General features: G+C 42.7%; 2 protein-coding genes across 4 annotated transcripts in view; one reads left to right on the top strand and one right to left on the bottom strand.

Moving 5' to 3' along the window:
- Nucleotides 1-2,492, bottom strand: part of LOC123612773 (uncharacterized) — a 40,160-nt gene extending 37,668 nt beyond the window's left edge. For both annotated transcript variants that reach the window (XM_045506566.2, XM_074373552.1), the window contains exon 1: nucleotides 1,676-2,492. The gene's annotated coding sequence lies outside the window, so the exon portion shown is untranslated. The remainder of the gene's footprint in view (nucleotides 1-1,675) is intronic.
- Nucleotides 308-24,462, top strand: ENO4 (enolase 4). 2 transcript variants are annotated; one of them, XM_010969852.3, is made up of 14 exons: nucleotides 308-1,841; nucleotides 4,080-4,208; nucleotides 4,988-5,178; nucleotides 6,942-7,087; nucleotides 8,767-8,936; nucleotides 9,033-9,164; nucleotides 10,616-10,669; nucleotides 13,721-13,777; nucleotides 15,959-16,126; nucleotides 18,130-18,255; nucleotides 19,618-19,813; nucleotides 21,349-21,416; nucleotides 21,938-22,055; nucleotides 23,785-24,462. In XM_010969852.3, the coding sequence occupies exons 1-14, from the start codon at nucleotides 1,596-1,598 to the stop codon at nucleotides 23,913-23,915; spliced, it is 1,932 nt and encodes a 643-aa protein (XP_010968154.2). In that variant the 5' UTR covers nucleotides 308-1,595; the 3' UTR covers nucleotides 23,916-24,462. The 2 variants fall into 2 exon arrangements, with proteins under 2 accessions (XP_010968154.2, XP_074229652.1); XM_074373551.1 differs by lacking the exon at nucleotides 10,616-10,669.
- The last annotated feature ends 403 nt before the right edge of the window (nucleotides 24,463-24,865 follow it).

Below are 24,865 nucleotides of genomic sequence, written 5' to 3'. Positions count from 1 at the left end.
AAGACAGACCAAGTTCCTGTCCTCAAGGAATTTAGAGGCCAACAGAGGGGAGACTCTGAGACATCATGGCCCCAGCCCAGGATACTTCCAGTCTTCCACTAAAATATCAAATGAGTCAAGACATCCCTAAAGGTTGAATTTTGTGGCTCTAGCTGCAAATGGGGAAGGAATTCAAAAAAAATAAAGCACTGGCCAGAATACGAGCTGGAGTGTGGAGCGGGCCTGCTTTGATGTGGGACTCCACCGGCATTAAAGGATAGAAAGGACGGCCGTGTGAGAGAAGGGGGTCCTTCCACTTACATGGGTATGAGGAAAGGCACAATGGTGGAATGGAGACAGCAGCAACAGCACTGGCTTATTCTGAATAAAGGTTCACTCAACACCCACTCAGCAGAGCGCATGCTCTGTCCCTGTGGGGCCCCAGGCTGTGCTGTGGATGTGACGATGACTCAAACTTGGCTCCTACCATGGAGGGATTTCCATTTAGCAAAGATAAGCCAGCCCCATCATGACCTATCACGCCCCAAAAAGTGTGATCTTCCATTAGAGAACTGGAGAAAACACTGGGAGAGTTCAGAAGGAGGTGCATGTCTGGGTTCCAATAACAGTATTTATACAATCACATTATTTGTATATATCTACCTGCCTCTGTTGAAAATAACTATCTCGTTTCAAAGTGTTTTCTCTCATGTTCTCATTTTATTCTGCCTGACTTGTGAAGCAGGCAGAGTCATTAAGACTGTGTTTCAGATGAGCAAAGTGCAGCAAGAATGTTTTAAACGGCCTGCTTAGGTCACGAACACAAACAGGCAAGAGTGGAACACGAACATCTCAGCCATTTCCTGCAGGAGTATCTAGAGCAAAGGGCGCACAGTGAGAAGTTCTATAACGGCACGTGAAACCTGGCAGGTGTAATGAAACCAAGCAGGCAGCTTGGATTTAAAAGAGCAGGACGCTGGCAGCCTCTGAAGGTTCTGGAGACGGAACATGACCCAGTAACAGTCCTCTACTCCTGCTTCTCCTCAAGTCTTGCCTGTAACACCTCACCCCATAGGCCTGTCCTAACCATAACCATCCCGTAAGGTTCACCCCAATTTTTTTGGTCCCATACTGGCTTTTCCCTTCCATTGATTTCACTCCACTAATCTCCCGTAGCCGGTTCTCAAATGGACGTCGCAGTCCGCCGAGCAAGAACACTGTTCGGCTCACGACAGGTAAACAACGGACGAATGAATGAATTCCTGGGACCTCCGCAGCTTAGTAAGGCTACCCTGAGTTCTTACAACCCTTCCAGTTGACTGGGCCGGCACGGGCAGGCCGCCGCCCGGGTGAGCTCCCGACCGCGGGGAACGAAGCGGGGAAGGCCTGACGGCCCCGAGTCCCAGGGCCACCGGGAACCCGGCGCGCCCACCTGAAAACCATCGGGGAAAGTGGTGGAAAACGACGCCAGGAGGGTGCTAGTCTCAGGAGTCAAGGTACCCAACCCTGGGGGCCAAACCCTCAGGGAGAACGAGATCGGAGGGCGAAGGAACCTTTTCCCGATTCTGGCTGCGGGAAGAACCCGGGCTGGCAGCCTCGCGAGATCTGGGGTCGGGATGTCTCTGCGTTGCCTAGCGACGGGGAGGACGCTCGCGGGCCCCCAGGCTAACCCCCGCTGTAGCCTTAAATCTCCTACCATGGGGGAAGAAGGCGGCGGCCGCAGCTGTGGGACCACTATGGAGCTGCAGAAGCTGAAGCAGCAGGCGATGGAGTACTACCGGGAGAACGACGTTCCGCGCAGGCTGGAAGAGCTGCTCAACTCCACCTTCTACCTCCAGCCTGCAGACGTCTACGGGCACCTGGTAGGGACCTGGAACCAGCACCCTCTTCCCTCCAGCCCCCTCCCCCCGCCCCGCGCTGCGGCAACGCCATACGCCTGCGCCGCAGAGTCGCGCACGCGCGCTGCCGCCGCGGGGGTCGGGGCGCGTGGTCGGGCAGAGACGCAACCCTGAAGGAAGGAAGCAGAGAGGAAACCTGGGTGAAGGAATCTCCAGTCAGAAAGTGGTGGACTGGAAGCAGCTAGAGGAAAGAGGGCTCTAGGCGGACTTGTAGCTACGGCGACAGCTCAGGGCCTGGCCCTCGCTGCCTCTGGGCGGCCTCCCCCAGCTGCCAGTTGTCTTTTTAATCACAGACCTTAATACCTCGTAGCTCAGTTTACCAACATTCAGCGGCCTCCTCTTGACCACGGGACGAACGCCTTGGCATTCGCGACAACTTGGCCTCAGCCTACACCGGGGCCTCGTACCCAGCAGGCTCCCATCGCTTCCAAGTTTCAATCGATTTTTGAACCTGTGCTCCTTGGCTTGTGCGCCCTTTTGTGCCTGGATGCCCGTCCCACCTGACCAGCTCCCAACTAAATTTCAAATTTAGATCAAAGTCTTGCCCACTTCGCCCTGGACCAGTCGTCCTTCAGCGTTCTTGCAGCACTCCCTGCATGTATTAACACCCTCCCTTGGCAGCTTGTGAGCTCCTGTGGAGAGCGGGGCCTTTTCATATGGTCCTTCTAGCCCCTGTGCCAAGCGAGCGCACGATCTGGGCACATTAGCCTTAAGGAGTGGGCGGTTAAAACAAAGGCAAGCGTTTTCTCAATTCCAGATCCGTAAATACTAACCAACACCTACCTTCTGGAAGGCATCGTGGTTGGAACTGGTAGGAATTTGCTCTATGGTGAGGTAATGTGACAAGACGGAGCAGAGTATGTAAATGCTGTGAAGAAGCATGATGTATTTACAAGGTTCAAAACCACTCTTGTTGAGGCAGTGAATATAGGGGATGTTCCATGAGTGTTTATTTTTCTCAGTAGTGGCCTTTACATCAAATCGGGGGTTGGGGAAGGTGCTTACTGAGTAACTTGTGCTTTGCGCTTTATGTGATTTCACTTCATTCTTAGGGCCACGGTGAGGTAAACATGATTCCTGTTTTACAAAAAAGGAACCATGGCCCAGTGAATTTAAATGATTTTCCCAAGGGACACAGTAAATGACATTAAGAAATCAAACCAAATCTGTGTCCTTAGTACCTAGCAGAGGGCATGGTGCATATGGACACTCGAAAACTATTGGTGGAATGAATGAGTGAATGCAACTCCGAATTCCATTCTCTTTCCACTGTCTCTTGCTGGGGGAATCCTTGAAAGTTAACTAGTCTAACTTCTTCATTTTACAAAGACACCAAGACCTTGTCTCATGGCTACTTAGTACGAAAGGTAAGACTGGAAACTTGGACTCTTGTCCCCAGTGTAAAACTCTTCCCCGTCTGTTAGGCAGCCAGGACTTTGGTTTGCACTGTTCTCTGGGAGCTTATACCTGAGTTAGGGACAAAGGCCACAGATAGATGGGGTGATACATGATTGTGTGCTTAACTGAGGATCAGATCGCTATGTGTCTGTTAAAGGAATGCAGGGGTGGGGAAGACCCCTGTGGGCTCTAGCATCTCGGAATGTTGGCTTGGGCTTCAGAGGATGTTCAGGGATTGGACTGGCAATAAGACAATCTCCCTTCCATTGTCTCAGTCCCTGCCTCGTTTTGGGCATCCTAATTCTCACCTGGTCTCTCCTATCAAGTCCATCCCACGTAGTGCTGCCAGAGCAATGTTCCTAATCCCAAATCTGGCCATCATTCTCTTGCTCAGAAACCTCCTGTGGTTCCCACTTGCGTGCTGAGTAAGATCAAACACGTTCCAGTGTGTGACTCATCATGCCTGCCCCTCCCTCGGGTAATAGGCTTATCCCTCCCCGCCTCCTCCACGCAGGCCCACTTACTTTCCCATAAAGCCCGAAGTTTCCCACTTCTCTCCCCTTTGCTTATCCTGTTCCCTCTTCCTGAAGTATCTGCTCCTTCTCCCCCTTGTCTGCCTCTTGAAATACTTCACAACCTCCAGTATTCAATGCAAATGGCATTTTTTCTATGCTTCTCTACATATTAGAAGACTTCAGGGATGGGAAACTATTTCTAGTAGAAACTAAACTAAATGTGAATGACTTTTTAAAGATAAATTCAATGTGGTATTGTGATTTTTGTGTTTTTTTGTGTGTGTCAAAGGCAAACTGCTTTTCGAAACTTGCAAAGCCTCCCACCATATGCAGAGTAGTGGGGAAAAATGTACTGGATGGACTGGGGCTTCCAACCCTACAAGTGGAAATATTCTGCACCGTTCAAAATTTTCCCAAGGTAGGAGGTAGCTTAAATGTGTTCTCCACTGTATCCTGGCTCCACTGCTTATATGGGCATTTATTATCTGAACTGTGGAAAATTAATGTTTTGAAATTCAGTGTTTGTGAAATACACGCACACTATTTGTAGGTAGTCGTGTACACAAAGCGTGTTATCATACACTGTACCATGATGGCTTTATTAGGTTTAAATGTACTATTGGTACAGACATGGCTTGCTAACTTAAAGATGACCTAAGATGGAGAAAGGGCAAACATAGTTTTAGAAATCTGACATTATTAATGTGATGAATTCTATAAATCTGCAGATAGGTTTATAGACTCATATATCTATATATAGACCTATATAGTTTTATAGGATTTATAGGTATGTAGACTGGTCTGCATAAAGAAAAATTCATTTTTGTAATTCTAATAATCCATTTTAACTATTACGTATTTGTTGTTACAAGTAATTTTGCTGCAGTCTCTGGGAGAAAAATAATTATGACTGAGTCTGTGTCCCTTTAGCTATTTATTGAAGAAGTCGTGATAAAATGAAGTTTAGTGTAAGGTTTTTATAAGGGTATTTTAACAAGGTAATAATTTTAAACGTTCCTTGAAGTTAGGTCCCATAGTATTTCAATAGCTATAAAAATATCTCAAAGAAAATTATAGATTCTCATTTTCTCTTTGAAAGGTGGTAAAATATCATATACCTCAAAAGCTGGGTACATTCAGTATCCTATTTCCTGTAAAAGGGAGGGAAAATGCAGAACATGTTTATATTGTTTTCAGAACATATGTTCTGTGGTGATCTCAACTCACTTCGAAGTCCACGAGAACACTTTACCTGAGCTAGTTGAAGCGGAGAACATAGAGAGGTCGGAGGCCGTCAGCACGGCCGTGCGGTGGGTCAACGAAACCATCACCCAGGAGCTTCGAGGGATGGCGCCCTCCAGCCAGGCCGAGGTGGACCAGGTGCTCAGGTAAATCTCACACCTTGACCTGTAAGTGTCCAGTATAACTATGTACTTCTTTTCTTTCCATTTTACCTGCCAATAATAAAACAGGTCTGTTGTATCTACAGGGTACAGTTAGGAAGTCGACTAAGAAGCATATGCTAAAGCAGCAAAATTTAGCTTAAAATGTTGTTTTTCTTCTGAAAACCCTGTTATTAACATTCTACTGTGTAAGGCTATGTAAGGCTTTTTGGCCTCTTTTTATGCATAGAGCTTTCGCAGGACTCAGTGAAAAATTTCTCAGGAAAAGGATTAAGTTAAGAATCCGGATGACGTCCTTTCTGTCTCCCCACCTCCTCGTGTGCCTCCCATGACGGTCTTTTATCCTTTTATATCGTCACAAGGGGTACTTACATTTTGACCTCCAGACACAACCAAGTCTTCCAGGTTTTGCCTGTATGTTGACCCTAAAATGTGAAAACCAGGGAAGTGTTTAAGAGGGGCTCTATGATTATTGTCAACGCCCAGCCAAGTTTGGCTTAGCATTATGTCTCCTCTTGTGCAGGTCCAATGCCACAGCTCTCTTGGCCAAAGAAGGTTAACTGGATTCTCTTTCTGTAAGCTTCATCGCTTGCTTAATTGTGCAGAACATCACATTTTCATTTGCCTCAGAGCTGGAGCATGACCTTATAAAAAACGTTTTTGAATAGTTTTTGGTTGTCTTAGACTTTCTGAATGCTACTCTACTTATTCTGTGTGTGTGTGTGTGAGAGAGAGAGAGAGAGAGTGTGTGCGCCTGTTATTTGCTGTTAACATAGCGTTAGTTTTTTCTACCAAGTTTTCTGTTATTCCTTGTTTCATTTCATTTTTCCCTGGAGTTTTCCTTCCCCAAACCTCCCATGTTGTCTGGTTCCTCTTTAGGCCAACTACAGATCTGTTCCTTGTTCTTCTGTTTCCTGGATCCCATATCTCCTCTTGAATTGCTAGTTTACATCCTTTAAAAGTAAGGATGAGAAAGAGTATTTGGGATGTAAATTTTTTAACTTCTTACATGTGTGGGAATGTCAGCACTTTGCCTTCATGGTTGACAATTTAGCCGAGTATAGAATTCTTATTTGAAATCAATTTCTTTCAGTACTTTAAAGGCACTGCCCCACCACCATCTGATGCAAATCTGATTCCCCTGTCTTTTTTTTTTTTTTTTTTTTTTTTTGCTTACTTTTTATTGTTGTTGTTTTGTCTTGTTTTTTGTTTGTTTTTTGTCTATAGAGGTTTTTCGCTCCGGGGAGCTGAAATTTTATGTAGATGTACCTAAGTTGGATTTCCTAACGGTTTTTATTTTAACTGTTCACCTTAAGCATGTCCCTCAAAAAAAAAAAAAAAAAAAAAAGAAAAGAAAGAAAAGGAAGTCCCCACATAGTGCTATACATTTTACTGTCTATTTTTGCCTCATTTTTCTTCTGATGGTCATTTATTCAAAAAGAAAATCCAATACCCCGTAATCAAATTTTATCTAAAAATTTTACTTTTAAAAATAACAAGCAGGGCTCAAATAATTTTAAAGTCTTGAAACATTTATTTCCAAGCCAAAATAAATTTCAGTTCTTGAATACAGTTTTATAACAGCATCATTTTTTTAGTCTTGGAAATTGAAGCTGATTTGTTGTTAGGTAGATTAAAAAGCAGAGTTAACTATTGAAACATATTGGGGTCAGCACTAAAACATGACCAAAATTATAAGTAATATTCCCAAATAAGTCATTGTAAAGCCATATTTTCTTCCCATAAAGGACATTCTTTGAAAATAAAGTACAAGAAGATAAGGAGAGAAAAGAATCGGAAAAGAGCCTGGAAGACTCAGCAGTGCCTATACCTTCACCTCTAACACCACCAGCACCTCCTCCACCTCCAGCCAAAAAAAAGGGACAAAAACAAGGTTGGTGGCGTCTCATCTTGCAGAACCTTTAGTAACAAATGTGGAGGAAGAAAAGTGGAACCTTGGACTGCCTTTCCAAGTTAGAGTCTCTCTGCTGGAGACCTAGGTTGGGTCCCCACCACGTACCATGCATCATCCTCCATGCCTCTTCCTTGCTTGAGGTTACTATGTTGGATAGGCATGGTTTTACCCCATCCCACCATCCTTTTTTATTTGTAAGATAAAAATATTTGTTACCCAGTGGAGAGAACGCACTAAACAAAGTGCACTGAACAGTGGCAATGCCCAAGGCAGGGAAGGGGAGGCACAGGAGACCTTCAACTGCTCCTCAAAATTTCCATTAGCTCATCAGAAAGCCTCTTTCATATCCTTTGATGTGGATAACCAACGTTTTGTCTGTCCTAGTTTCTCAGTCCCACTTTCTCATTTCTCAGTCTCCTATTAATAAAAATTGTCTTGGAAAACTGCTATTTTAGGGCAGATAATTGAAGTTATCACAGCCCTTTGCTCCATGCCTTCTAACATATTGCTAACCTCAGCCCTGCCAGCATGTTAACTCTGGAGCTGCTGCTTGTGTTGTAGCAGTGTTTTGGACGTCTGTCCACCTAGAACACGCTCCTTAAGGGCGTGAATTGTGCCTCATTTAGTTTAGCACAATGCTGGGCACAAACCAAACACTGCATAAGTGTGGGTTCCACTGAATAAGAAAGCACCAGAACCAGGGATCAAGGAAACCATGGAGACAAGATTTCTTATTTCATAGATTCAGATACTGAGGCCCAGAGAGGGGAGGAGAGTTGCCCATGGCAAGAGAGTCATGTTCGACCTATCTCCTGTTGGCAGGGTAGGGGTGGCCACTACAGGTAGAGACCACCAATAGATGTTCGTTTGGTCGCTGCTGCTGACTGATAGAACTTGGAATGTAGGAAGGGAAGAAGTAGGAGGGGATAAATTTGCTAACCATTTAATGTCTTAGGTGCTTACATATCGTATTCCACTTATCTTACCTGCTGAGTCAGGTCAGTAGCTGTGGGGAAAGAGAGGACAGGAGGGACACTGGAGATTTATTATGGACACCATGGTACCCGATCAGACTGAATGGCTGTGAATATGTGATAGTGAAAGGTGGGTAAGGATTCTGGGTGGACGGTTAGATCTGGAAGGAATTTCTAATAGAAAAAGGCATCTGTTTGGAGTTGGCAAGAAGGATCACTAGTTAGATATACACATGAAGAGATGTTCAACATGAAGTTGGGTGTGCAAGAGCTGTGACAAAACATAGAAAAACAGGGTTTGGAATTCAAAGACTGTCCAAATCCTCTCTTCATTCATTTTCTGTTAGATACTGGGCAAGTCTCTTAACCTAAGCCCCGGGTTACTTATTAGTGAGATAACAATATCTTCACGTACGATTGTTGAAGGAGTTAATACTGAATGTTCTAAAATTCCTTAGGCAGAATCCATGACTCAGGATCATTTGAGCATTAGGGAGTAGAAAGTAAAATCAAACAGAAACTTCTCAGGAGTTGATGGAAAATATATTCTTCCCAGCCTCACTTTTCAACTTTTCTTTTTTGCTGGGCCTTCACATTTATAAGTAAAGCATTTAAAAAATATAGTTTTATCATAGTCAAAACTTCATAAAAAGTAATCTTTTATCAGTATTTTTTTTTCTTCAGGGAGGAAGGATACCTTTACAGAAAAACCAATTCTACCTCCAGAGCCTGGCGAACCGGTACTCTGCGGCAGCATGGCCATTGGGGCTGTGTCACTTGCTGTTGCCAAAACCAGCGCCATGCTGGACAGTAATCCTCTCTACTTAAATATTGCGTTACTGAAGCACCACCAGGTTAGCACCCGTCATATTCCATTGCAAGGACCCATGAGTTTCTCAGGACAGATGAACCATGTTTCTCAGTTCCCCTTGCTTTCCTTCTATTTTCAGGAACATCCAGCAAAGCTAACTGTACCTCTGCTGATGGTGTCTCTGGTCAGCTGTGGGAAGTCCTCACCTGGGAAGCTGAATTTAATGAAAGAAGTGATTTGTATACCCCATCCTGGATTAACAGCTAAACAAGTACCTTAACATTATCTCAAACTACTTTTTCTAAAAAAAAAAAAAAGCTTCATCATGGCTGAGTTTTTAGTGTATGCCCCCAAGGTTTATGACACCAAGGGAGAGGGAATTAAAGATGCAATGAGAAAGATATATTTTAGGAAATTAGGGAAGTGGGAAGAAAATACGACCGCAGACAAAAGGGAACCACGTGTAGACCACCTTGGATCTCTGACTCATTCTAGTGACTCACAGAGTGGCCATGGGTGGGTAAGTGCACAGGCCTTGGTGCTGGAAGGTGTTATTTGGGGCAATCGCAATACCTTTATTTACTCGTCTGTGTACTACGGCTGCAACAAGCGACAGCTGGCACTTCCATAGCAGCCCATTTTGTGAAGTAGGAACTCCAGGGCCCAGCAGATTGCCTGGCACGTGAGACAGGGTTAGCGCATGTTTATGGAATACGGTATGAATGAATCCTAAGTGGCATCTTTACTACTCAGAGGTTTGCTAGTGTCTAGTTGTTCTTCAGTGGTGTAAGTGAGCCAGTGTGCCTCCTTAAATCTTCATGAAATATTCTACCAATTAGGCATTAGAGAGAACGAAACACTTGTGTTCTGCAGTGGATGTTTTCAGAAAAAGTGCAGGAAATTTCATCCCCTCTGATAACACACTGAGTGATATTTTATCTTAGCTACTGAAAGTCATTTTTGTTTTTAAATCTCATGATGATTTCTTTATGATAAAGAATTCTTTCTTAAGGAGAGTAGTCATTACCACACTTTTATTGATTTTGGGAGACTAGGATTTACATCCGGCTCACCATCTGTCAGATCATGTTCAGATCCTGGCGCCAGGCTCTTTTCTTCAGTTCATATTTGTCGTGCTATTTGGGTACCAGAGCATTTGGCACGCTGCTCTTTATCTGTCTCCGTATGCAGATACCCCCCACATTGGAATACACTTTTCTACTTTCTAAGTGACAGTGGATTTATACTAATTCAAACACTGTCATGCAGAATCCCTTAGTGACCTGTGACATGTACTGCAAGGACGTTGGTCAGGAGACGGTGAAAGAAGAGGAAGTTAACTTGATCCAACCAACTGAACCAATCAGTTCTGAACAAAGAAGAGAGGATAGTGAGGAAGAAGAGCCTCTCATTCATATTCAACCAAATAAAAATGGAGGGCTGAAGATTAACATTCAGTCTTCTGATTTTGTAGACCATATGTAATTCACTAATCAGGAAGCCTTATCAAAGACCCTATTAATATTCTGAGTTAGAAATAGCCATGTGTGTTATATATTTTTTGTTTTTAAATCTCAAGATGAGTTCTTTATGATAATTCTTTTTTAAGAAGAGTAGTCATTACCTCACTTTTACTGATTTTGGAAGACTAGGATTTTTTTATATTTTTATATTTAAATTCTAGACTGTAGTTGTGGAAGATGATGGTTATTCTACTTACAGGGTGTGGAGATGCTTCTGGAAATTCAGAAACATATAAACAGAACAATTGAAATGGTATGTAAAGAGAATCTGTGGTATCTAATTACTGGCACTTACCTTCTAGTGTCCAAATTACACTTCCCTATGGAATAAAATCAATATTGTTATTGATATGAAAATATATTGTTGCTTTGGGTTTCCCATATAAGCCAAGTTTATATATCCCCTCACTGGCTACAGATTCAGTTTCTAATGGAACTTAATCTCAGTTTGATTTCTGAGGCAGCTGGCTCTGTGCTAAGATTATCCCTAAAGATTTGCAAAGAAAGAAAGCATTTGGCCACCAGTTTCTTATAATGGTTAAGGCCCAGACTCTTATGCCTGCTTACAACCCTGGTATTGGGCAAACAAGCACCCCTGGCTGAGCAGCCCTTATACGGGAAGTCACAAAGGCAGGATGGGGCCGCTGTATGACTCACTGGTTGTTCCATCGGATGCTAATGGGGGAAGCATGCAGTGACTTGGTGGGGCTGAGGGACCCAATCCTCGCCTGTGGGGCTTTTTAATTTTATTTATTTGAAAAGTACTTTTATTTTGAAATAATATTGCATCTTACAGAAAAGCTGCAGCGATAGTGCAGAGAGTTCTCAAATACCCCTCACTCAGTTTTCCCCAAGGTTAACATGATACAGTATGTTTACAACAGGATATAGTATATGATATATGTGATACGTTATTTATAACATGATATGGTACATTTATCAAAACTGAAAATCCAGAATGCTACATTTCTGTTAACTAAACGCCAGACTTTATCCAGATTTCATTGGTTTCTCCTTGAATGTCCTTTTTCTGTTCCAGGATCGTATTCAGAATCCCACGTTCATTTAGTGTGAGGCTTTTAAACTACATGATCGGAAAGCACTAGCTCATTCTCCAACAGAACAGGGACCGAGATATAATCTGAGTAGGATAAGAAGGGACTTTGGTTCCAATGCTGTCTGGCCAGCAGAGTCTGTAACTGCAGGCAGGGCACACCAGCCCCTCCCCTGTCATGACGGGGGAGGGTGGCTGGGGCCCAAGCCATACAATTGATTAGAATTGCTTTAAGCACCAGTCTGGAGCCAGTTTCCGGGGGTGCTTTTTAGGAGGCCAGCTTCTTTGTGGGGGACTCAGACTTGGACAGGTTAACTCTGACCTTGCATGTTCTTTGGCCCTTTCTAGCCGTGTGACCTCGAGCCAGTTATATAACCTCTCTGCCTCAGGTTCCTCATCTATAAAATGGGTATGATAAATTGTGAGGAGTAAAGGAGCTGAATATATGCAGCATGCTCAGAGCGGGAGCTAACATAGCAGTGAGCAATACATGGTGGTGACAGTTGTCAGAGCAGGTGGAGGAAATCAGGATATTTGAGCTTTCAGCAATCATCCTGACTTTCAGATTTTTAATTATACAATTGATTTTTAATTAAATGAGTAGCTCTCTGAATATTCTTGTGAAAATTCAAATACTGATAGAGCTACTCACGCCCAGTCTCTGTACTAACTCCCCCTCAGTTACCACACATACAAATATAGAGTGCGTTTTGTGTTTAAAATCATATAAAATTCTGCACAAATCACTATGCAAATTGCTTTGTATCTGCACTTTTAATATAAGTTCATCTTTTGCTGACACCTAGGAATTCTTTGTCTAATAAAGGCTTCAGTCCTTTCTCTGTGTTTATACTTATTTTTCTCTGTCATGTTTCATTATCTTATGGAGTCTTAGGGATTTTTTTTCTTTTTCAATTTTCACTTAGTAAAATGCATCAATATGTTCTTTTAGGGCAGTGGTTCTCAATGGGGAGTGATTTTGCCCAAGGGACATTTGACAGTGCCCAGAGACATTCTGGGTTGTCCCAACTTGGAGGGCAGGGCTCTGCTGGCATCTGGAAAGCTGAGCTCAGGGACGCTGCTGTACATCCTACAAAGGATTATCCAGCCGAAGTATCAAGAGTGCCAGGGCTGAAAAACTGCTTTAAGGCTTTTTCTTTTTTGCTCTCAGGCTTCTTCAGGGAGGCCAGGCTCCAGCAGCTCTGGGCCACAGATTTGCTGCTTTTTAGACAGAGGGTTCAGCACTCCCATAAAACCCGCAGGCATCAGCTTGTTCAGAGTCCCCTTCCGTGACTCTTGCACAAGGAAGTCCTCTTGCTCTGTACTCCCCATCACACCTCCCTCCTTCCTGGTTGCCGTGTCTGCCTTGCTGGACCTCAGCTCCCCAAGGCAGTGCTCCTGTGTGTCTTGTCCATCACTGTCTGGCACATCACTGGCTGGCACATCGATTAGCTTCCTATGTTATTTTTTTACCAGAGTTCAGCTGGCTCCATAATGAAAAGAAGCAGGATAACTTCTGTATTTGCATATATTTGCGTGTGAATCATGCTGATTCTTGACACACATGCCCCAGTTTATAGAGCCAGTAAATACCAGGCATTAAAGTGCATCCTTTAAAAGGCTAAGTCCTTGCTGCAGCATGCTGTCAACACCCCCAAACTGGGAACGTCTCTTTGGTAATTCTCTTTCCTTTTTATGTCAAAAGACGGTACATACATCAGAGTCACCAGATTTGATGACCTTTAGCTGTTTCCAGAAGTCAAACCCACCCTGTAGGAGAAGTGTTTGTACCATGAGAATATTTAAAACAATCTGTTGAGCCTTTAAAGGCATTATTCCTTAAGGACAAGGAGGGGGACTTAGTGTCCTCCTGTAAAAAAAAAAGAGTTCTTGTACACAGCAGGAGTCAGGGCATCATGAGCAAATGATTATTCATATAAGTAGAAATGCATGAATATGCTTATTCATACCCTGTACATGTGATTAGAGGCTGAGTGTACGGATGAACTAAAGTGGCCATGGGCTTGAATTTGAGAAATAGTTTGAGGTTTATGAAATTAGAGAGTGGCTGGCATCATCTGTGTGTGTGTGTGTGTGTGTGTGTGTGTGTGTGTGTGTGTGTGTGTGTGTGGGGCAGTGTGACCGGCTTGGCCCCAGAGCAGTGGACAGGCGTGAGGACCTGAACTCGGCTTACTGCCACAGACATGTCTGAGAATCCCAAGTGATATGTATTTATCTTCTGTCCCACAGCCCCCTCCTCCAAAAACAGAGACAAAAAAAGGTCACAATGGAGGCAAAAGAAGTCAAGTAAGTAAATATGTTTGTTTGCCGCACTACTCTGTAACAGTTCGCTTACCTGTTCCCTGCCCCTTTTCCTCTCCCATAGGCTTTTTGCTCCAGGACCCGAGTTAACATAGATGGACATTAGATGGTGGTACTGCTCCAAGGGCACTAAGCCAGGCCACCCCCAGAGCTGAAATGTCATTCTGCCCCCGCCTCTCTGGCAGCAGGCTTCTAGGCCAGCACTGCCCACAGTTGTCCAGCCAGCTGGAATCTCAGAGGGCCTGGGAGGCTCTTACGATGGGATACACAGGGACACACACATCGCACGTACAGTAGGACTACGTGGGAAGCCCTCTGGGTGAAGTGTTGGGGAACACGGATCTCTCTCATAAGCAGCTCAAAGGCATATGGGATGTTCTGGATTTTAATTTGACTACTGCCAAGGAAAGAAAGAAAAGGCACAAGAAGTAGCCGTTTTCTTTCATCTGGTCCCCAAAAGGCACTGAGGCACCATTTCAGATGAACCATTGCCGGAGCTCAGACTTTGCCCGGAGAGTCAGGCAGATGAGCCACGTGGCTGCGGAGCCTCGGGAGACCAGCTGCACTTGATCAGTCCATCACTCTGGGGATCGTGGGTGCTCTGACAGATACCCCTATGATACCCCTGAATTTTTAGCACTATAGTTAGAACAACCAACAAGAACCTCGGAGGTGCTGCCGGTGGACAGGGGTTGCTCACGTGTGCGATATTTGCTCTGATAAGCCTGCAATCCCTGCGCTGACATGAGGGCTTCCAGGGTCTGTTGAAGTCATCAGCAAGAGGGGCTCGTGAAGGATAAAAATAAGTTCCCCCTCCGCCTTGGGAGGGAGAAGAGAAATGTGTGAATAGAAACAGCAGTAAGTAAAATCCTTGACAGGTGTATGTACTGGAATGAGCACAACATGGCACCATTAGACCTTGCAAGAGAGGCGGGGGCTGGTGAACAGGTAGCCAGATCTCAGCGCTGTTCCCTTCATCCCAGCACGTTGTCTGATGTGTTCTGAGAAACTTGGACCAAGATCAGCCCTTCCCGAGATCAGCTTTAGTAGGTCTTTTCCCCACTATTGGAAACATGCTAGATGGTAGATTCTGGAGAGGCAGCCATACCAGAATTAGAGGTATGGACTCTAGCTAAACTACCTGGATTAAAACCTGTTCCAAGTTACTTAACACTCTCTTTATTAAATAGGGACAGTGATAGTACCTGCTTCATGGGATTGATGTAAGGAGTAAATGTATTGGCTTTATTTAAAGTGTTTAGATTAGTACCCAGCATTTAGTAAGCACCAAATAAGTGATGCTTTCATAGTTTTGAAGGCTCTGTCATGAAACTCCTACGTTGATACACAAAAATTTCCCCAACCATTCCTTTGCTAAATAAAAGTTTCCTTTCATTGACATTAAAAATGTTAGATGGTTCTTATAATTAACTAGTACTATCAGGAATAAAAATGGGATATTTATACCTAGTTTCATGTTTGCTCTCGAGTTCGGTACACACACACATACACGCACACACACAACTTACTGCCATTGCTTTAACTTATGTTATAATCGCGTAGTGACAGTTCATGACAAGGGCACATCAAGACTGACTTTGCAGTCAAAGCATATGGCTGCCTTTCCCTGAGGTCATTTGGGTGCTCCAGTTTTCTTCCACTGTAAGCCATCCTCAGTGCTGCATCCTTTTGGTTAAAGTCTTCAATCTTTTTAAAAATAAAACCTTTCCTGAAGCAGAGTTCCATTTTTAACAGTTACATTCTTCTAAAGGAAAATGGAACATAGGAAAGAGCAGGTTTGGAGGAAGAAGACAGTTAGGGGCAGGCAGGCAGACCTTTACAGTGACAGAGTCACCAACCTGGTGGTGATGGCTCAGGTTAGTCCATGTGCAATGGTAGAGCCAATAAAGAGATAACATGGGCAACTAGAGAGAGAAAAGTGTGTTCCCAGGTCAAACTTGAAAACCTTGAGAGTAAGAAAATCATCCCCAGATACTGTAGGACAGTCATCCGCCCAGATGAGTGGGAACTAGGGGCGGGATTAATCGAGCATCAGAGGGACCTCATCTTTGGAGACTGTGTCTGGTTGTAAGCTGCCAACCACTGGAAGCTCCAAGAATCTTACTGTGCTGTATTTACATACATGATCTTCTTTTGATCTTGCAGCAGCCAATCACTGGCAAGATGTCCCATCTTGGCTGTTTAACCATTAATTATGACACCACAGAGCAGCCACTGCTTCTAATACAAGGGATCTGTGCGAACCTAGGGCTGGAAATGGGAACAAATCTGCATCTAGCCATCAACTGTGCTGCACACGAGCTGATGGACTATGTAAGTTTCCATTCCAGAACATTTACTTTTTGTTGAAGTCCCATTATTTTAAAATTAGAACTCAAGAGAAGAGCCTATGTGTATAATTTCCAAACAAATCCTGTTTTTAAAATTAATATCATGTGACTGGTCAAATATAAATGGAGTTGAGAAAGCCAAGTTAGCTAATGACCAGGCAATAATGTAACCATGTAACTAAAAATTTAACAGAAAATGTCATAATAATTATGTATAGGAATTCTGTAGTAAAAGTGACTAAAATGGATCGCTTACATTGCAATTGTGAGAGCTATGGAAAAATAATTTAACAAGCTGGTGTTCTACTGAGTACGTTCATTTGGTTGGTGGATGCCTAGTTGGTCAAGCATGAAAAGTGGCTAATTTGTAACCATGACTTGAGAAGCCCTTCTAGACACATGGTTGTTGACGTTTCTGCTGGTGACTTACTTTTTAAATATAAAAATACGTACAAGTTACTGAAATTCATAGAGAATAATTAATAATAGTAATTAAAGTAAAACTCAGGGGACTGAATAGGATTCCACTTTAACTTGCAATTCTAACTTTTAACTTCAAAGGAAATCTTAAACAGTATATAAGAACCCTAAATTTCAGCTGACTTCTTAAAGTTTTTACTTTTCTAAAAAAACTAAATGCATAAAGGGATGTTTAATGTAATTTCTTATTCTTCACATAATGATTTGTTCCTAGGCACACCATTAAGAAAAATAATTACATGTTTTCATCAGCAGCGTATACCAAGAACTATGAATGTGCTGACTGCTAGTGCTAATTAAAATGGGTATTTATTGCTTATGTTCACTAAAACGCATTAGCTTGATATCAGATAATTCTTACAATGTTAGTTCAAAGTCATTAGCATTTCCTGTTTAACAAGATAGGATTGTAAAAGTTTTGCGGTGTAGAAACTAAAAGTTCTTGCTGCTTTTTAATGTGAAAAAAGGTATAAAATCTTTTCAGTTATAGACTTCTTAGGAAGCTGCTTAATTCCAATGTAATCCATTCTGCTAGGAGCAATAGGAAGGCATAGAACCAAAGAGCCATTCTAGTCCATTCCACCTCCCTCCCAGTACCTAACTATCCCAGCTGCCAGCCCTGAGCACAGACTCGACGTGGACATAATGGTGCTGGTGTTGCAGACTACGCCAGATCTTCCAGCTCTGTGTAATTCTATCCTTAACGACGTGAGGGCTTTCCAGACTTCAAATAAATAGGTTGCACTAGAACTCCACTTTCAAAACAATATTGTTACTACCAGAACTTCCATGCTTGCCTTCGGTCTCTTTACATTTCATATTGGTGGTTAGTATCTCAAAAGCCTGGCCCTGCTTTCAAATTTTAGAATATTCACAGTTAAAAAAAAAATAAGCAATTTGTTCACTGTGAGTTGAAAGATGGAGGTGCCAGTGAGTAGGCAGGTTTGCATTGCTATTCTGTGTGTGAATTTATGTTATTGCTCATCACTCAAGCAGCTAGGTATCTGGCACCATGTCATAAAACTTAAGAAAGAAATTATTCCCCTCCTACTCTGTATTTGTTTTTTGTGCCAGAAGGCTTCATCTGAAGTCAGTGGGAAGAGCTCTGTGGGGCATAGAGAGGAATGCTGACTTGATTTTGCCAGTTTCAGATATTTAAAGTAAAATACATAGATTTCTTTTCTTTTAAATTTTATTTTAGTTTTTTCTTCCAGTTTTAAATTTTCTTAATTTTAGTTTTTATTTTTATTTGGGGGAGCAGGTAATGAGGTTGGTTTGTTTATTTAATGGAGGTACTGGGGATTGAACCCAGGATGCTAAACATGCACTCTACCACTGAACTATACCCTGTCCCCCCAAATGCATAGATTTCTCATGTGAATGTGGCCTGAAAATGTTTGCAATCTTTTATATGAAATGAATGAAAATGTATTTCAATCACATCTTTAATGTTTGAAGAATTCATCATTTATTCTTTATTTTAATATCTTCCTTACACTTAATCAGAGTAAAGGAAAGTATGAAGTGATGATGGGAACCTACAAAAATGCAGCTGAGATGGTTGACCTGTATGTGGATCTGATCAACAAGTTCCCTTCAATTATTGCCTTAATTGATCCTTTCAGGAAGGAGGTAACAGGATTCACCTTGAATTTTATAGTAAAACAGAATAAAATCTCATTCTTTTGCATCTGTAGATTTGAAATGTGTTGTAATTTGGACTGGGCCTGAGTTGCTTTATTTTGGCATTTGTGAGAAAAGGCACTTACTAAACAAATGAATAGCAGAAGCTCAATTACACAGGCGTGTGCCTGCCTGCAGATGAAACAAGCACTCGCGGCGCCCAGGAGTGTACCTGCGTGTTTACAGGCCACCTAACCGACGGCCGGCGAGCCCCCTGTGCTGGCTGGTGCTTCCATTGGTTAATCACATGTCATTCTCAAGTGCTCATGGAAACAGGACTTCAACTAGGCCAAATGTTTCCTAACCTAAATCCAGCTACGACACATGCATTTAAGTTACAAAACCACATTTTAAAAAAGTTTTTGAGAGATTGAGGTTTTCTGATCTGTTCAAACTGATGCATCTGACAAGGGTTGTTTATGTGCCCATTGAAGGACGATCTCTCTCCCTAACCCGCTTAAACTTCAAAACTTTACATTCTTGATTTTGAGAATTCGCGAACCATTAGCTATAGTGGGCAGATATCCTCTTTGAGATAACTCAGCTATTTCAATTTGGGGGACAAGAAGTGTGCTGGATCTTAGAGCCCCAGGCTCTCTCCATCCCATCTTTCCTTTCACGGCCTGGGATACACCCCAGCACCCATGCAAGGTGCTGACTCATCCCAGTTCTTGAATCTTGCCAGACCTGTCTTCTGCTGCTTGTCCTGAGGCACTGGCCACAGCTCTTTTTAATGTGATAAGATGCCCCTGTATAGTCTACTGGTAGGACAGGTTGAAATCTGGTACAGTGGTTGGGAGACTTTGTATATTACTATTTAAATAACAAGCATTTCATTTCACTTGGTGGTCTCACCAATAAAAAATAAGGATGTGGAGAATGAGGGTCTACAGCCCTGCAGGCTCATTTCTTTCAGCTGTCTTGTTACCAGAAGTAACATTAAAATCTTCTGACCAGCCGGTCGTTAGCCGCATTATAGATAACACAGTGGGAGGGAATAGCCTATGTTTGAAGGACATCAGAATCAATGTGGAGAATAGCATTTAATGTATGTTAACATTTTTTATTCGCTAGGTCTTTTGGCTCAAGTTTAATCACTTGGAAGTTTCTGTTCCATGAAGCTTGTTAATTTGTGTGGCTTTGGTATAGGCACCATTTAGCCACAAATGCAAAAAACCCCCAAAAACAAAAAACCTGTTTTGTGTATCTCCAAAAGGTGTATAACTCTGATTATGTGCTAAATGATTCCTGTCATTTTGTAATGATGCTTATTAACACATTATAATGATCAATTCTTAAATATTCACCCAGGACTCTGAACAGTGGGACAGCATCTACAATGCTCTTGGTTCCAGGTGTTACATAATTGCAGGAACTGCATCCAAAAGCATTCCTAAACTTCTAGAGGATGGGAACGTCAGTGTCCTCAGACAGAGTGGGCTCATCATAAAACATACGAATCAAACTACGGTGTCTGACTTGGTGGAAATAACCAATCTTATGGACAGTAAGTAAAAGTATAGGTCTGACAGACTCATAATGAACTTAATTTGGTCATACAAGAAGCCAAAAATATACAGTATTATCAGTTAATAAAAAAGCATGGAATAACTCTTGGAAGGGAAAAAAAACCCCAACTATCTAAGAAAGATTTGGTGCTAGAAAACAAAACGCAGCTTATTACTGATTCACTTGTTAATGTTCCAATGACGGCACCATCCAGGAGCTCATCCCCTTTGGGGGTGGGGGTGGGGTGCTACCGCTGCCCTCTCAGCTTCACACAACACTGTAGTGATTTTTTAAATCACCCCCACACTGGCTTTTTTTCAGTTCCTCTGAAGTTTTATCAAAATCTTTACAACCTTGAGGTGACTGAACAAGCTGTTCTTTCAGCCTAGAATGCTTTTGCCCTGTACCGTTTAGTTGGCCGGCTGCTCCTGCTCCTTCAGGTCTTTTTGCCTTAAATGAAACCCCTTCGGGTATCTATGCCTTCTCTGACCTCCCCCACCCCTCGCTGGTTGCTCTGAACCTTTGTCATCCTGTATTTTTCAGTTGTATTACTGGCCACAGTAACGTGTTCCACTGTTTAATGTCTGGTATCCTCCACTGGACTGTAAATTCCCATAAGCTGGTGGGAGTCTTGTTCACTTATGCACAGAGCCCGAAACCTGAATATTGTGAGTGGGTCTCAGGAACCAGGCTGGCTAGTCTCAGACCTGGAGCAGGACTCAGAGCACAACTGGCAGCCAGGGGCTGGGCTGGTGCCAGGGGCTGGAATGAAACACTTGTAGTCCCGGAGCCTGCAGGCTGCCCCGGTCCAGGGCCCAGCAGAGTGGCTTGCAGGGGGTGGGTGGGCAGCCCCAGGCCTGGCCTTTCCTCCGGGACCACCCTGCGGCGGTCAGTCTGTCATTCACTCCAGATCGCCGCTGTGCTCCTGCCTCTGAAACACAACACTGTCACCACAGGAAGAATTTTGGCAAATTTTAAGGGTTTTGAGATCCTCAAGTGATTGATTAAATACTATCAAGACTGGTCTTCTAAATCAACATTCAGAGCAACAGATTCCTTTGAATAAAATGTCACATGATGAATTGTGACATCCATTATTTAGGCATATCAGCTCCCCACGTGCCCTTGCACTTACTGTGTATTTTGACTGAAAGATGCACAGTTTTCGACACTCAATATGGATGACCTTGAACTGTGTCTTATAGCTGTGGTCTTAGAAATGTGCCCATCTAATTTGAGCACTTTTCCTCTTTGTTAGTAATAATGGTGCCTCTTAGAATTTATGTTATCTTAAATTTGAAGAAACCTGGCATCCATTTAGTACTTACCATCTCAACTACTGGAGAAGGGCAAACAGATAAAATCAGGGTAATAAAAATGCAAATGTTTGGATTAGAATTCTCAGGTGGTCAAATAATTGACTCTTCACAATTTTAAATCTCTGGAAAATTTTAAATTTTGATCCCAGAGGCTCATATATTTGCTGATTGTTTTCACACCTTCTAACACTGAAAAGAATTCCTCTGTTTGTAGGTAAGAAGCACGTCGCTGTCTTTGGAAGTACAGAAGGAGAGTCGTCCGATGACAGCCTTGTCGATTTGGTAAGTGCTGAAAACCGGTCAATTGCACAACTGCCAAAACACTGCTTTTATCACCAATTGGTATTTCAGAGAAATGCAGTCTTTGGCAGAGAAAGTCATGTAATCTTTTATGAAATAGACTTGCTTCCTTCCAGACAGCTACCTCTTGCAAAGAGCTAATCTTTGAACTTTTAAAAAGAAGAAAAATTGAAGTCCTGGGGAAATGATGAGCACACTTAAATGACTAGGTGTGTATTTGCAATCTTACCTCCTAAAACGAAGTGAGAAAGGCCAGAATGTTCTCAGATAAAATCAGCATGCTTACCTGACTGGTAGAGCACCTGATGTATAGTCACACCATCTCTTTACCCTTGACGCTCTCAGCGTGTAAGCAGGCCACTTGACTTACGTGAAGATGAGAAATTAACTTATGATAGAGAAACCACAACAGCACACAGAGGCAGTGTCCTTTCTCCCTAAAGAACTGTTTGTATTTTAGCAAAATATGACTCCATTTAAAATAAGTGTTCCCCGTCCTTCAGGCTGTTGGACTTGGCGTTCGGTTTATCAAGTTGGGAGGTCTTTCTCGCGGCGAGCGGGTGACTAAGTACAACCGCCTGTTTGCTATAGAGGAAGAACTTGTCCAGAATGGAACACTGGGTAAGTGCTGCTTTCTTGCTTTGTTTTCACTAAGCCATGAATACGAGAACAAAGACTGGAAGGTGGGGAATAGAAGGCTCTCAGCAGGAGGGCAGGGGAATCCAAAGACGATAAATAAGTGCTGACAAAACTAGGATGGCATCTGCCACAATGTGGATTGCCTTCTTAATGGATTATCTGTTTACCTGACTGTTTAAAGCCCTCGCCCTTCTTCTTGACGAACGGGCTGTGTGATGCTTTTCAATAGAATTAATTGATTGGAATTTCCAAGCCTACCTTTTGTTATGGTCCAAATTATACTTAAGGGTTCTCTGCACAGCACATGAAAGTTAAAGGTAGATGTTTCCCTGGGGGTTCTTGGCAACAACTCGTTTTACTTAAGACAAATAGCACATTAATTTAATATACCTTGGAAAGGCTGTGGTCCCAAGAGAAATGAACCAATCATTTATGACGTCAAATTGTGTAAGTCTGCATGGGTGGAAGCACCTTGGGTACTGGCTAGCTGGAAACACCCTAAATATGCATTTTCACTCTTTATATATTACTGACTGGGATAGCCAAAACACAGCGTGTAAAGACATTCTAAAGAGACCAGTAGTTGTCTGTGTAATTCTAAAACTATTTTGTATTTAAAAATAGAATTGATATACTGAAAAAAGTATGCCGATACTTACATACTACAAATGAAATCTATTCAGTGAGACGTGTCATAGAATGTATTGTGGAACGTATACCAATTATTGGACATGAAAGCAAGGAAGGGGTCCTACTCTGTGACTCAGTGTAGGTATTTTTAAAAAGTAAAGAGACCAATAGAAATATAATTTAAAGTGTGTCAGGTTTAACAGATGTAACGACCTTGAAACACATCCTAAGATTTATAGAAAAAGAAGATATAATTGGGAGACTGTTTCTGAGTCATGTAAGGGCAGTCAGAAGTTAGTTTGTACTGTTTAGTGTTAACATGTCCACATGAGGGCTTGTTTTTTCAAATAGGTAAAACTACATTGTTCCTGCATAACATCTGATAATTTTTTAATTTTATCCTGACTTGTGGAAGCTTTAGATTCCTTAAATGACCTATCATATTTCCAGCCAGACTTCACCACAAGGGAAACAGCTGCTTCAGGGCATCAAAAAGGACTCCGGTGACCGGAGGCCCAGCCCCTCCCTGGTGACAGTGCAGGCCCCCGAGCATTCCGGAATGGATTAACAGATTAATGAGGATTCCTCTGACATTGGCAGTGGTCAGTAGATGTGAAGGGGGTCCAAAAACTGGAAAAACAGATCGCTCCACTGAGGGACCGAGTAAGAAATCCTGGTAGAAGCTTGGCCACTGAAACACCATCACTGCTTACGTGGACCTGCCTGGAAGTGTCTAAGTCCACAGCAGTTTATCCTGGAATAGTTAGTTGGCAACGGTTTGTCTTGACAAAGAGTAGTTCATCTTTCTCTTACCTTTTGCTGCTAAGACTGCCCAAAGTCCACTGCACATCAGATGTTCCAAAATGTTGTCTAAGGGCGCAATGCAGACTGAACAAAACAAGTGTTGCAGTTAATGTGGAACCAGCGACAGGTCCACTCTCAGGTGGTTGTAGAAGCCTTTCATATAGGGATGACACCTCTGGACAGTTCTGAAGATGATTTCCTTTAAATCACGTAACAAATAACATCAAAATCGGCACCACTGGATTAGACAGTACACTTTATTGTTGTTTTTTAATAGGTTTCAATGAAGAACACACATTTTTCTACTTGAGTGAGGAAGCTGAAAAGGCTGCCGTGGCTGGTGAGCTGCCCAGGCCCCCGGGGCGCATCTTCCCCACAGAAGTCGTGGAGGAATCAGTCAAAACATGAGCACACTCCGGACGAGGCTGCGCACTCCCCCGCCTACAGCCGCACCGCCGCTGTGGTGGGACTGGTAGCTCTGAAGTATGTCTTCATTTTGGTTTTGCTCTAAAACTTCACTAACTTGTGCACTTTTTCTTCTTTTAATTTCACTGGTGAAATACATAGTATTTTGCCAAAAATTACACCTGTGAACCTTGTCTGCCAGCCATCACATTTCTATGGGGATTTTGTTTGTATCTGAGCTCTCTCCTGTCCATGTTGGGGGCTCATGACTTAGTACAAGAGTCCAGTACTTTTGTCGCCAACTCCACGCTCAAACACCTCAATTATACTTTACAAATCAAAACAACTCTGAAAACAAAAATCTTTTACATTAGGCGCTCTCTGTGCCAGGAACAGGCGTACATCTTCTGATTTGATCTTACATATCCATGCTAGAAAGCACAAACACATTTTTGTAGCCACCCTCATGCAGAAGTATGAGTGTTTCAGGATTTTTGTAAGAGCAAACAGCTTCCTCTCACTTTCCTACCCTTAATTCCCTTTTCCCTGATTCCCACCTCTTTCTAAATTTTAGTTTTCCTTTATTATTCATACCGTTGTGGGTCTCCTTAGATCCTTTTTGGAAAAAGAATGAGTGTAAGTGAGTAAGCACATCAGTGAATGAATAAATATTCTTAAGGCAATGAAATGCCCAGTTATTTTCACTACAGGATTTAGTAGGTGATTAAAAATGCTGCAACATACAGATTGAACTGTCTTTTTTGAAAGCCAGTGTTGGGGGTACAGCAGAGGAGCACTAGAAGTGAACATTTTCAAACACATACCTATAGATATAATAATATCCAACTGCTTTGTATGATTTAGATTCTCTGTTAAAAGTTACCATTTGCTTTTCCTACAAATTATATAAACTGCTATGTACTGACCTGTGGGAGAACTGGCTAAGTTTAGAT

This window comes from Camelus bactrianus, chromosome 11 (assembly GCF_048773025.1).
Source record: "Camelus bactrianus isolate YW-2024 breed Bactrian camel chromosome 11, ASM4877302v1, whole genome shotgun sequence".
Classification (NCBI taxonomy): Eukaryota; Metazoa; Chordata; class Mammalia; order Artiodactyla; family Camelidae; genus Camelus; species Camelus bactrianus.
This window is presented reverse-complemented; position numbering and strand designations above follow the sequence as displayed.